General features: G+C 40.3%; 1 protein-coding gene across 1 annotated transcript in view; it reads right to left on the reverse strand.

Annotated features, from left to right (window-relative positions):
* Positions 1 to 14,786, reverse strand: part of ELOVL4 (ELOVL fatty acid elongase 4) — a 204,933-nt gene that overhangs the window by 121,293 nt on the left and 68,854 nt on the right. The window contains exon 2 of the mRNA XM_053710473.1: positions 13,401 to 13,588. Within this exon, the coding sequence (XP_053566448.1) occupies positions 13,401 to 13,588 (188 nt within the window). The remainder of the gene's footprint in view (positions 1 to 13,400; positions 13,589 to 14,786) is intronic.

The following is a 14,786-nucleotide window of genomic DNA, read 5'->3' on the forward strand; positions in this document are numbered from 1 at the left end:
GTAACAATTTCAGTTAGTCTCTTAGGTATAGGAAAAACGTCAGTACTCGCCGGTACCGCAAAGTATTTATCCAACCTACACAGTTTCTCTGGTATTGCAACGGTGTTACAATCATTGAGAGCTGCTAAGACCTCCCCTAGTAATACACGGAGGTTCTCCAATTTAAATTTAAAATTTGAAATATCTGAATCCAATCTGTTTGGATCAGAACCGTCACCTACAGAATGAAGCTCTCCGTCCTCATGCTCTGCAAGCTGTGACGCAGTATCAGACATGGCCCTAGTATTGTCAGCGCACTCTGTTCTCACCCCAGAGTGATCACGCTTGCCTCTTAGTTCTGGTAATTTAGACAAAACTTCAGTCATAACAGTAGCCATATCTTGTAATGTTATCTGTAATGGCCGCCCAGATGTACTAGGCGCCATAATATCACGCACCTCCCGGGCGGGAGATGCAGGTACTGCCGCGTGAGGCGAGTTAGTCGGCATAACTCTCCCCTCGCTGTTTGGTGAAATTTGTTCAAATTGTACAGATTGACTTTTATTTAAAGTAGCATCAATACAGTTAGTACATAAATTTCTATTGGGCTCCACCTTGGCATTGGAACAAATGACACAGATATCTTCCTCTGAGTCAGACATGTTTAACACACTAGCAATAAACTTGCAACTTGGTTATAATCTTTTTTAGCAAAAACGTACTGTGCCTCAAAGAGGTACTAAACGATTAAATGACAGTTGAAATAATGAACTGAAAAACAGTTATAGCATCAAACTTTAAAACAACACAACTTTTAGCAAAGGTTTGTTCCCATTAGAAAAATAACAATAATTAAATTTGACATAAAAATTACAGAGCAACGTTTTTATTCACAGTCAATATAAAATTCTCACAGCTCTGCTGAGAGAATCTACCTCCCTCCAAAGAAGTTTGAAGACCCCTGAGATCTGTCAGAGATGAACCGGATCATGCAGGAAATATAAGAGTAACTGACTGGAATTTTTTGATGCGTAGCAAAGAGCGCCAAAAACGGCCCCTCCCCCTCACACACAGCAGTGAAGAGAAACGAAACTGTCACAATTAAAACCAAACAACTGCCAAGTGGAAAATAATGCCCAAATATTTATTCACTCAGTACCTCAGAAATGTAAACGATTCTACATTCCAGCAAAAACGTTTAACATGATAAATACTTATTAAAAGGATTAGTGACTTTTAACAGAGTAGTTCCGGTGAAATACCATCCCCAGAATACTGAAGTGTATACATACATGTCATTATAACGGTATGGCAGGATTTTCTCATCAATTCCATTCAGAAAATAAAAACTGCTACATACCTCAATGCAGATTCATCTGCCCGCTGTCCCCTGATCTGAAGCTTTTACCTCCCTCAGATGGCCGAGAACAGCAATATGATCTTAACTACTCCGGTTAAAATCATAGTAAAAAACTCTGGTAGATTCTTCCTCAAACTCTGCCAGAGAAGTAATAACACGCTCCGGTGCTATTGTAAAATAACAAACTTTTGATTGAAGTCATAAAAACTAAGTATAATCACCATAGTCCTCTCACACATCCTATCTAGTCGTTGGGTGCAAGAGAATGACTGGGACTGACGTAGAGGGGAGGAGCTATATGCAGCTCTGCTGGGTGAATCCTCTTGCATTTCCTGTTGGGGAGGAGTTATATCCCAGAAGTAATGATGACCCGTGGACTGATCACACATAACAGAAGAAATCTCCCTTTTGGGGGGGAAGCTTTGACATCCAGAAGATATCCCTGGGATATAATTTCCAGCGCCCAAGGATCCGGGACATCTCTTGCCCACGCCTGGGCAAAGAGTGAAAGTCTGCCCCTACTAGATCCGTTATCGGATAGAGGGCCGTTCCTTCATGCTGTCTTAGAGGCAGCAGCAGGTTTTTTGACCTGCTTACCTTTGTTCCAGGTCTGGTTTGGTCTCCAGACCGTCTTGGACTGAGCAAAAGTTCCCTCTTGTTTAGCATTAGAGGAAGTTGATGCCGCACCTGCCTTGAAGTTTCGAAAGGCACGAAAATTAGACTGTTTGGCCATAGATTTGGACCTGTCCTGAGGAAGGGCATGACCTTTTCCTCCAGTGATATCAGCAATAATCTCCTTCAAACCAGGCCCGAATAGGGTCTGCCCCTTGAAGGGAATGTTAAGTAGCTTAGATTTTGAAGTCACGTCAGCTGACCATTATTTAAGCCATAGCTCCCTGCACGCCTGTTTAGCAAAACCAGAATTCTTAGCCGTTAGTTTAGTCAAATGAACAATGGCATCAGAAACAAACGAATTGGCTAGCTTAAGTGCCCTAAGCTTGCCAAGTATGTCATCCAATGGAGTCGCTACCTGTAAAGCCTCTTCCAGAGACTCAAACCAGAACGCCGCAACAGCAGTGAAAGGAGCAATGCATGCAAGGGGCTGTAGGATAAAACCTTGTTGAATAAACATTTTCTTAAGGTAACCCTCTAACTTTTTATCCTCAACAGGGATAGTAGTACGCTTTGCTAGAGTAGAAACTGATCCCTCCACCTTAGGGACTGTCTGCCATAAATCCTGTGTGGTGGCGTCTAGTGGAAACATTTTTCTAAAAATAGGAGGGGGAGAGAACGGCACACCTGGTCTATCCCATTCCTTAGTAATAATTTCTGTAAACCTTTTAGGTATTGGAAAAACATCAGTGCACACCGGCACTGCATAGTATTTATCCAGTCTACACAATTTCTCTGGCACTGCAATTGTATCACAGTCATTCAGAGCAGCTAAAACCTCCCTGAGTAACACGCGGAGGTGTTCAAGCTTAAAGGGACAGTATACTGTAAAATAGTTTTTCCCTTAATGTGTTTACAATTGATTTTTTACCATCTGCAGAGTAAAAAAAGTATGAAAATGTGCTTTTGAAGGTTTATTTGTGTATATTAAAGCTCTTATTTTGTGTTTTGAAGCCACAACCTAATAAGATGGGTTGAGCTTGTAGGAATAATCAGATCTCATTACTGTATCACATTGTGTACATATACATATACATGTTTATACATACATCTTATATATGTCTATAAAACAATCACCAGTACTTAGAGAGAACAATGGAAAAATCAACATTTTATTACCTTATCTCTGCTATATCCTACTGGGAGTGCAATTTCTTCTGCTGGCTGTTTTTACAAAGCTTATCTATAGCTTGGACCTGCGGCCACAAACTTTCAGAATAGGTGGGGATACCACATGCTAAATCAACTATTTTAAATGCCAATATAAGGGTAAAGGAGCTACATGTAAACAATTTAATACACTCCAGCAGGTTAAGTGGATCATTGGGAACAAATTAAAGGGGAGAACATTTGAGTAAACTGTCCCTTTAACTTTAAATGTAGAGATATCAGAATCAGGTTGCATCATCTTCCCTGAGTCAAACATTACCCACAGAAAGAAGCTCTCCTTCTTCAGCTTCTGCATATTGTGAGGCAGTATCAGACATAACTCTTAAAGCGTCAGTATGCTCTGTATTTCGTCTAACTCCAGAGCTATCTCACTTTCCTCTAAATTCAGGTAGTCTGGCTAATACCGCTGACAGTGTATTATCCATGACTGCCGTCAAGTCTTGTAAAGTAAATGCAATGGGCGCCCTAGATGTACTTGGCGCCATTTGAGCGTGAGTCCCTTGAGCGGGAGTCAAAGGGTCTGACACGTGGAGCATAACTTCCCCCTCGTCAGATTCCTCTGGTGATACATTTTTTAAAGACAGAATATGATCTTTATTGCTTAAAGTGAAATCAGTACATTTGGTACACATTCTAAGAGGGGGTTCCACCATGGCTTTTAAACATAATGAACAAGGAGTTTCCTCTATGTCAGACATGTTTGTACAGACTAGCAATGAGACTAGCAAGCTTGGAAAACACTTTAAATCAAGTTAACAAGCAAATATAAGAAACGGTACTGTGCCTTTAAAAGAAACAAATTTTGTCCGAATTTGAAAAACAGTGAAAAAAGGCAGTAAATCAAACGAAATTTTTACAGTGTGTATAATAAGCTAACAGAGCATTGCACCCACTTGCAAATGGATGATTAACCCCTTAGTTCAAAAAACGGATAAAAAAAACGATAGACGTTTTTTAACAGTCACACCAAACTGCCACAGCCTTGCTGTGGGCCTACCTTCCCCAACAAACGATTTTGGAAAGCCTAAGAGCCCTTTAGAGATGTCCTATAGCATTCAGGGGACTCCTGGAGGAAGCTGGATGTCTCAGTCTGTAAAAGTTACTGCGCAAAAAAGCGCTAAATTAGGCCCCTCCCACTCATAGTAACACAGTGGAAAGCCTCAGGAAACAGTTTCTAGGCAAATTTAAGCCAGCCATGTGGAAAAAAACTAGGCCCCAATAAAGTTTTATCAGCAAATAATATATAAAAACGTTTAAACATGCCAGCAAACGTTTTATATTGTAAATATAAAAGAGTATTACCTCAGAAAGTAAGCATGATACCAGTCGCTATTAAATCACTGTATTCAGGCTTACCTTACATAAATTTGGCATCAGTAGCATTTTCTAGCATTCACATCTTCTAGAAAAATCTTAACTGCACATACCTCATTGCAGGATAACCTGCACGTCATTCCCCCGCTGAAGTTATCTCTCTCTTCAGTCATGTGTGAGAACAGCAATGGATCTTAGTTACAACCTGCTAAGATCATAGAAATCACAGGCAGATTCTTCTATTTTTCTGCCTGGAACAAAAAATAGTACAACTCCGGTACCATTTAAAAATAATAAACTTTGATTGAAGTAAAATAACAGCTACATTTCACCACTTCTCTCTTACTACCTCCATGTTTGTTGAGAGTTGCAAGAGAATGACTGGATATGGCAGTTAGGGGAGGAGCTATATAGACAGCTCTGCTGTGGGTGTCCTCTTGCAACTTCCTGTTGGGAATGAGAATATCCCAAAAGTAATGGATGATCCGTGGACTGGATACACCTTACAAGAGAAAATAATAATTCTAGGGGGATTGAAACCATGTAAAGAATTGAAAATGTAGCTACAAAAATATAATGTAAAAAACGTTAAAGGGACATAAAACAACAAATGTTTCTTTCATGATTTGGTTAGAATACACAATTTATGACAACTTTCCAATTTACTTTTATTATCATTTTTTCTTTGTTGTCTTGGCATCCTTTAATGAAGGAGTAGTAATGCACTACTGGGAGCTAGCTTAAAGTTAAAGTCAATCCTAGCGTTGTACAAACGATAGGATTGACTATTGAAACAAATAAAGGGGACTTTCATTCATGAAGTATAAAGATACTTCATGTAGAAATCTCCTTTATTTGTTTTAACCGATCGCCGTTCTTAGCTGCTACAGCAGCCTACGGATAAAAAATTTTTTGCTAAGAGGTGACGTTTTCACCTCTTAGCCAATAGCCATGCAGTAAATCCGGCTTGGTGCCCATGGGAGAAGGATTTACCGCACGGCTATTGGCTAAAAGGTGAAAACGTCACCTCTTAGCAAAAAAACTTTTTTAGCTGTGGGCTACTGTAGCAGATAAGAACGGCTATTGGTTGAAACAAATAAAGGAGCTTTCTACGTTAATTATCTTATACTTAATGAATGAAAGTCCCCTTTTTTGTTTTAATAGTCAATCCTAGTGTTTGTACAACACTAGGATTGACTTTCACTTTAACACATCAAGTAATCTAGTGACAAGAAACATATATGTGCAGCCGCCTATCAGCAGCTAGCTCCCAGTAGGTATTATTTTCAACAAAAGATACGAAAATTAAGCTAATATAAGTTAATTGAAAAGTTATTCAAAATTACATGCTCTTTGTGAATCATGAAATAATTTTTTTTTTTTTTTTTTTTTATAGGATTCATACCCCTTTAGGGATGCAAAGGAATTCACTATCATGATCTTTTAATCTCCATTTTCAGAGCAGTCACATAAACAGCCACAAGGGTGGTTTCACCGGCCGACTAATCATGAAAATCCTCATAATAAAATAAAAACTGATTTCTGCATAGAAAAAAAAAAAAAAGTTTAAATGACTGCTAATCTAAATCAATCTAAACACTCAATAGGTGATGGTATTCTGCATAAAATACACTATTTCTTTGTACTTAAAGTTAGCTGTATCCCCTTATTTTCCAATAAGGCATAAATAGGTGTAAACATTATTACAGTTGTTAATTTCTAGTATAGTTAATAGACATGAAGCCAATATGTATTGTTTTGCATTAAATCAGATATGGTCTAAGGACTTTAGTGTCACAGCAACAGCTTACATAATGCAAACACAATAATAGGATTACAATTTGTACAACTGCATCATTACCTAGAAAACACTCATTAAAAAGTTTTGTTCTGTTGAGGTTCATTCATAACCAGAATCTATTGATCTAATTGAAAAAAGTTCAAGGTATTTTGTCCTGTTAAAAGGATACAGTCAGCTTCGCAATGGAATGGAATATGTATCAAAAGGCCATGCAATGTTATCAGTATAATTAATCTACTATTTTTGTACTTTGTAGTAAGTGACAGTAAACACTGAGATTTATATATAAAATGTTCAGTTATGTGTAATGAAACAACTTTGCAACATACTTTCATTATTTATTTTCCTCCTCCCGATTCATGTAATTTAGCTTTGAAAAGTGAGCAATTTCTATTACCAGAACTTGAAATGCACCCAGCTGACGTTTCAAGGCTAACTCTGTTGCACATATGTGCTTAATTGGCTTTATCAGATAAATGCGAAACCATGCACTCTATACTAACATTATAGCTGGAGCTAGCCTAGTTGTCTGTGGACTAAAGCACATATTGGCTTCTCCAATTAAGGCAAATGGTGGGTGGAGTTTGGATATTAAATAATTGCAGTAAAAAGGATGTTACATTTGTTTTACACATGTTAAGACTTAGCTATGTTATCCTATAGCAACACAACAGAAATGTCTTGTAATTACAAGGTGTTTACTGGCCCTTTAACAAAATGAACGATGTAACAGAACAATAACAGAATACTACTACTATAAAAACAGAATTTATGCTTACCTGATAAATTACTTTCTCCAATGGTGTGTCCGGTCCACGGCGTCATCCTTACATGTGGGATATCTCTTCCCCAACAGGAAATGGCAAAGAGTCCCAGCAAAGCTTGCCATATAATCCCTCCTAGGCTCCGCCCACCCCAGTCATTCGACCGACGGACAGGAGGAAAAAAATAGGAGAAACCATATGGTACCGTGGTGACTGTAGTTAGAGAAAATAATTCATCAGACCTGATTAAAAAACCAGGGCGGGCCGTGGACCGGACACACCGTTGGAGAAAGTAATTTATCAGGTAAGCATAAATTCTGTTTTCTCCAACATTGGTGTGTCCGGTCCACGGCGTCACCCTTACTTGTGGGAACCAATACCAAAGCTTTAGGACACGGATGAAGGGAGGGAGCAAATCAGGTCACCTAAATGGAAGGCACCACGGCTTGCAAAACCTTTCTCCCAAAAATAGCCTCCGACGAAGCAAAAGTATCAAATTTGTAAAATTTGGCAAAAGTGTGCAGTGAAGACCAAGTCGCTGCCTTACATATCTGGTCAACAGAAGCCTCGTTCTTGAAGGCCCATGTGGAAGCCACAGCCCTAGTGGAGTGAGCTGTGATTCTTTCAGGAGGCCTCATAAGCCAATCGGATGATGCTTTTAAGCCAAAAGGAAAGAGAGGTAGAAGTCGCTTTTTGACCTCTCCTTTTACCAGAATAAACAACAAACAAGGAAGATGTTTGTCTGAAATCTTTTGTAGCCTCTAAATAGAATTTTAGAGCACGGACTACGTCCAAATTGTGTAACAAACGTTCCTTCTTTGAAACTGGATTCGGACATAAAGAAGGTACAACTATCTCCTGGTTAATATTTTTGTTAGAAACAACCTTAGGAAGAAAACCAGGCTTAGTACGCAAAACCACCTTATCTGCATGGAACACCAGATAGGGCGGAGCACACTGCAGAGCAGATAACTCTGAAACTCTTCTAGCAGAAGAAATTGCAACCAAAAACAAAACTTTCCAAGATAGTAACTTAATATCTATGGAATGTAAAGGTTCAAACGGAACCCCTTGAAGAACTGAAAGAACTAGATTTAGACTCCAGGGAGGAGTCATGGGTCTGTAAACAGGCTTGATCCTAACCAGAGCCTGAACAAATGCTTGAACATCTGGCACAGCTGCCAGTCTTTTGTGTAGTAAGACAGATAAAGCAGAGATCTGTCCCTTTAGAGAACTTGCAGATAATCCTTTCTCCAAACCTTCTTGTAGAAAGGAGAGAATCTTAGGAATTTTTATCTTATTCCATGGGAATCCTTTGGATTCACACCAACAGATATATCTTTTCCATATTTTATGGTAAATCTTTCTAGTTACCGGTTTTCTGGCCTGAACCAGAGTATCTATCACAGAATCTGAAAACCCACGCTTCGATAGAATCAAGCGTTCAATCTCCAAGCCGTCAGCTGGAGGAAGACCAGATTTGGATGTTCGAATGGACCCTGAACAAGAAGGTCCTGTCTCAAAGGTAGCTTCCATGGTGGAACCGATGACATATTCACCAGGTCTGCATACCAAGTCCTGCGTGGCCACGCAGGAGCTATCAAGATCACCGAGGCCCTCTCCTGATTGATCCTGGCTACCAGCCTGGGAATGAGAGGAAACGGTGGAAATACATAAGCTAGGTTGAAGGTCCAAGGTGCTACTAGTGCATCTACTAGAGTCGCCTTGGGATCCCTGGATCTGGACCCGTAGCAAGGAACCTTGAAGTTCTGACGAGACGCCATCAGATCCATGTCTGGAATGCCCCATAATTGAGTTATTTGGGCAAAGATCTCCGGATGGAGTTCCCACTCTCCCGGATGGAATGTCTGACGACTCAGAAAATCCGCCTCCCAGTTTTCCACACCTGGGATGTGGATCGCAGACAGGTGGCAGGAGTGATCCTCCGCCCATTGAATTATTTTGGTCACTTCTTTCATCGCCAGGGAACTCCTTGTTCCCCCCTGATTGATATACGCAACAGTCGTCATGTTGTCTGATTGGAACCTTATGAATCTGGCCTTTGCTAGTTGAGGCCAAGCCCTGAGAGCATTGAATATCGCTCTCAGTTCCAGAATGTTTATCGGGAGAAGAGACTCTTCCCGAGACCATAGACCCTGAGCTTTCAGGGATTCCCAGACCGCGCCCCAGCCCACTAGACTGGCGTCGGTCATGACAATGACCCACTCTGGTCTGCGGAAGCTCATTCCCTGGGACAGATGGTCAAGGGTCAGCCACCAACGGAGTGAATCTCTGGTCTTCTGATCTACTTGAATCATTGGAGACAAGTCTGTATAGTCCCCATTCCACTGTTTGAGCATGCACAGTTGTAATGGTCTTAGATGAATTCGTGCAAAAGGAACTATGTCCATTGCTGCAACCATCAACCCTACTACTTCCATGCACTGCGCTATGGAAGGACGAGGAACAGAATGAAGAACTTGACAAGTGCTTAGAAGTTTTGACTTTCTGACCTCTGTCAGAAAAATCCTCATTTCTAAGGAATCTATTATTGTTCCCAAGAAGGGAACTCTTGTCGACGGAGACAGAGAACTTTTTTCTATGTTCACCTTCCATCCGTGTGATCTGAGAAAGGCCAGAACGATGTCTGTATGAGCCTTTGCTTTTGACAGGGACGACGCTTGTATTAGAATGTCGTCCAAGTAAGGTACTACTGCAATGCCCCTCGGTCTTAGAACCGCTAGAAGGGACCCTAGTACCTTTGTGAAAATCCTTGGAGCAGTGGCTAACCCGAATGGGAGGGCCACAAACTGGTAATGCTTGTCCAGAAAAGCGAACCTTAGGAACTGATGATGTTCTTTGTGGATAGGAATATGTAGGTACGCATCCTTTAGATCCACGGTAGTCATAAATTGACTTTCCTGAATAGTGGGTAGAATCGTTCGAATGGTTTCCATCTTGAACGATGGTACCCTGAGAAATTTGTTTAGGATCTTCAAATCCAAAATTGGTCTGAAAGTTCCCTCTTTTTTGGGAACTATGAACAGATTGGAATAAAATCCCATTCCTTGCTCCTTTATTGGAACTGGGTGTATCACTCCCATCTTTAACAGGTCTTCTACACAATGTAAGAACGCCTGTCTCTTTATTTGGTTTGAGGATAAGTGAGACATGTGGAACCTTCCCCTTGGGGGTAGTTCCCTGAATTCCAGGAGATAACCCTGAGAAACTATTTCTAGCGCCCAGGGATCCTGAACATCTCTTGCCCAAGCCTGAGCAAAGAGAGAGAGTCTGCCCCCCACTAGATCCGGTCCCGGATCGGGTGCTACTCCTTCATGCTGTTTTGTTAGCAGCGGCAGGCTTCTTGGCCTGCTTACCCTTGTTCCAGCCTTGCATCGGTTTCCAGGCTGGTTTGGGTTGTGAGGCATTACCCTCTTGCTTAGAGGATGCAGAATTAGAGGCCGGTCCGTTCCTGAAATTGCGAAAGGAACGAAAATTAGACTTATTTTTGGCCTTGAAAGGCCTATCTTATGGAAGGGCGTGGCCCTTTCCCCCAGTGATGTCTGAAATAATCTCTTTCAATTCTGGTCCAAATAGAGTTTTACCTTTGAAAGGGATGTTAAGCAATTTTGTCTTGGATGACACATCCGCTGACCAAGACTTTAGCCAAAGCGCTCTGCGCGCCACGATAGCAAACCCTGAATTTTTCGCCGCTAATCTAGCTAATTGCAAAGCGGCATCTAAAATAAAAGAGTTAGCCAACTTAAGTGCGTGAACTCTGTCCATAACCTCCTCATATGGAGTCTCTCTACTAAGCGAGTTTTCTAGTTCCTCGAACCAGAACCACGCTGCTGTAGTGACAGGAACAATGCACGAAATGGGTTGTAGAAGGTAACCTTGCTGTACAAAAATCTTTTTAAGCAAACCCTCCAATTTTTTATCCATAGGATCTTTGAAAGCACAACTATCCTCGATAGGAATAGTAGTGCGCTTGTTTAGAGTAGAAACTGCCCCCTCGACCTTAGGGACTGTCTGCCATAAGGCCTTTCTGGGGTCGACCATAGGAAATAATTTCTTAAATATAGGGGGGGGGAACAAAAGATATATCGGGCTTTTCCCACTCCTTATTCACTATGTCCGCCACCCGCTTGGGTATAGGAAAAGCGTCGGGGTGCACCAGAACCTCTAGGAACTTGTCCATCTTGCATAATTTCTCTGGAATGACCAAGTTGTCACAAACATCCAGAGTAGATAACACCTCCTTAAGCAGTGCGCGGAGATGTTCTAATTTAAATTTAAATGTCACAACATCAGGTTCAGCTTGTTGAGAAATTTTTCCTGAATCTGATATTTCCCCATCTGACAAACCCTCCCTCACTGCCACTTCTGACTGGTGTGAGGGTATGACAGAAAAATTATCAGCGCCCTCCTGCTCTACAGTGTTTAAAACAGAGCAATCGCGCTTTCTCTAATAAGTAGGCATTTTGGATAAAAAATTTGCTATGGAGTTATCCATTACAGCCGTTAATTGTTGCATGGTAATAAGCATTGGCACACTAGATGTACTAGGGGCCTCCTGTGTGGGCACAACTGGTGTAGACACAGTAGGAGATGATGTAGTATCATGTTTACTCCCCTCATCTGAGGAATCATCTTGGGCAATTTCATTATCTGTGGCAGTACTGTCCTTACTTTGTTTGGACTCTATGGCACAATTATCACATAAATTTAAATGGGGAGACACATTGGCTTTCATACATATAGAACATAGCTTATCCGAAGGCACAGACATGTTAAACCGGTTTAAACTTGTCAACAAAGCACAAAAAACGTTTTAAAACAAAACCGTTACTGTCTCTTTAAATTTTAAACAGAAAACACTTTATTACTGAATATGTGAAAAAGTATGAAGGAATTGTTCAAAAATTACCAAAATTTCACCACAGTGTCTTAAAGCATTAAGAGTATTGCACACCAAATTTCAGAGCTTTAACCCTTAAAATAACCGGAGCCGTTTACAAATTTAACCCCTATACAGTCCCAGCTATAGCCTTTGCTGAGACCCAACCAAGCCCAGAGGGGAATACGATACCAATTGACGCCTTCTAGAAGCTTTTCCAGCAAATTTCAGATCCTCACACATGCATCTGCATGCCCTGCTCTCAAAAAACAACTGCGCAGTAATGGCGCGAAAATGAGGCTCAGTCTACAACTAGGAAGGCCCCCTGACTGGAAAAGGTGTCTAACATAGTGCCTGCCGTTTAATAAACGTTCCCCAAGTTTATAAATGCGAATTGTCAGCATAAATATGAATAAAATGCCCAAATAAAGCAATCGATTTAGCCCATAAAAATGTCTACCAGTTTTTTAGCCCATATTAAGCCCTTTATTCTGTTTGTTTGACTAAGAAAATGGCTTACCGGTCCCCATGAGGGGAAATGACAGCCTTCCAACATGGTCTTGTTAGAAATATGGCTAGTCATACCTTAAGCAGAAAAGTCTGCTAACTATTTCCCCCAACTGAAGTTACTTCATCTCAACAGTCCTATGTGGAAACAGCAATCGATTTTAGTTACTGTCTGCTAAAATCATCTTCCTCTCACAAACAGAAATCTTCATCCTTTTCTGTTTCAGAGTAAATAGTACATACCAGCACTATTTTAAAATAACAAACACTTGATAGAAGAATAAAAACTACATTTAAACACCAAAAAAACTCTTAACCATCTCCGTGGAGATGTTGCCTGTGCAACGGCAAAGAGAATGACTGGGGTGGGCGGAGCCTAGGAGGGACTATATGGCCAGCTTTGCTGGGACTCTTTGCTATTTCCTGTTGGGGAAGAGATATCCCACAAGTAAGGATGACGCCGTGGACCGGACACACCAATGTTGGATAAAGTAACCTGGCATGCCAGTAGAATTTTTAAATAAAATTGATTATTATTAAAGGGATATTCCAGACAAAACTGAAATGTACATCAGGGCATTTCCCTTTTAAATATAAGCTTTTTTTAAATTCTCACATTGGCAAAAATGCTTCTAGTGAAAGCTGTCTTCATGTACCAGCATTTTAAACATCATAAAGAGCTGGTGGTGCCTTGTATTGTGTTGATGACTCAATTTAGATGACACTGCCAGCTCATTAAGGGGGACACATTGTTAAAAATGCTAATTAAAGAATATCTGATAACAATATTAAAGTTTGTGAATCACCTAAAGTAGATACAATAGTACATATATAACCAACCTGGGTAAGAATTTGGAATACGTTTATAAAGAAATAATTAAAAAGGGATCACTGGGTCAACTTATGATTTCTTACAATCTGAATGATACCGACCTCTTTAAATATGAAGAAATTCAGAATGACCATCCCAAAATTGTAGATAATCAATGGGAAGCGTAACTGGAATGGTTCCTTGTGTTTCATCCATTTGGGTCCCAACCAAACAATAAGAAGATATAAGGTGCTTATAGTCAGAGTAGGTAATGGAGAGTGCATCAAAGGCCATTTTTCAACACGTTTGTCTAAGGAAAGAAAAGGAACATTTGTCACTGTATTTTATGGGTGTCAAACTGGCGGACCAAGGGCCTCATGCGGCCCACAACTTAATTTTGTGTGGCCCGTGAAGCCTCCATGAAAAATAAGTATAATAAGCGAGTGCACCGATTTCACACATAATTTTTGCCCTTTCCATAATTTTCTCTAACTAAAATCACATACTCTATATTTGATAACTATATATTTATAAGCATTGTGATCCACTATTTAAAATGTAGAGGAAATGTTGTTATACTATGCACATGCGTATGCTAAACTGTGTGTTTCAAACAGGACTGCTAGAGAAAAAAACAAAACTGATGGAACATGTGTGTCAGCTTCTTAAAAGCATTAGAGCAAGTTTCATCAAGCCAGAGTAAGTTAATTAGGAGTTACAGAACACAATCTTTTGAAATGTATATAAGATATAGCAAACGCCACTGCTTTGTTCAGCAATGTAGATAGTGTACGGCCCACGTGAGCTGCACTAGTATGGAAAATCACCCACGACTCAAATGAGTTTTCCACCCCTGCTGTAGTTTAAAGATATCTGGTGAGATATTTTTTACTCATATTATTCTCATTTTATTTATTTTCATCAGCTGATTCATCAGAAGATAATTTTGATGTCTCTAAATTAGAGCATTTTATTATTCAACTACTGCCTGCTTATAATAAGTCTCTGTTATAACAAGAACAAGAGAGAGTCAAAATCTCTAAATGATTCTGAATAGACAGAATACCTTTGAATAACTGAACAGTATCAGTAAGTTCCGCAGGCGGCAGCATTTCAAGCAGTTACTCAGAAATAACATGTTAGAAACAAAAAAGTCTTTAGCAAGTCTATATTCATAGGGATCCTGGGATTTTCCATCAGGCGTGTTCAGTATGACTCACAGTCCATAACCGGGGCTCTATATCCAGTCTGTGACAAGAAGCAGCACAATGCATCCTTGGTGCCATACTAATTTCTCCTCTAGAGTTCTCAACCAGCACTGCCACTGTTTTCTCCATATACTATTGCAGCCTCACTCTATTCTTTCATATGCTAGCCATGTGTGGCAAGACAGCATAGCAGAAGCAATGGGCATACATCTGAATAAGAGGAGGGGTCTCACATGCACAAAGGGTCTGATGTGTGAGCATACTGCCGGAATAAAAATGTCAAAAGCAGCATACAACTGC

The sequence above is a fragment of the Bombina bombina genome, chromosome 4, assembly GCF_027579735.1.
Source record: "Bombina bombina isolate aBomBom1 chromosome 4, aBomBom1.pri, whole genome shotgun sequence".
NCBI lineage: Eukaryota > Metazoa > Chordata > Amphibia > Anura > Bombinatoridae > Bombina > Bombina bombina.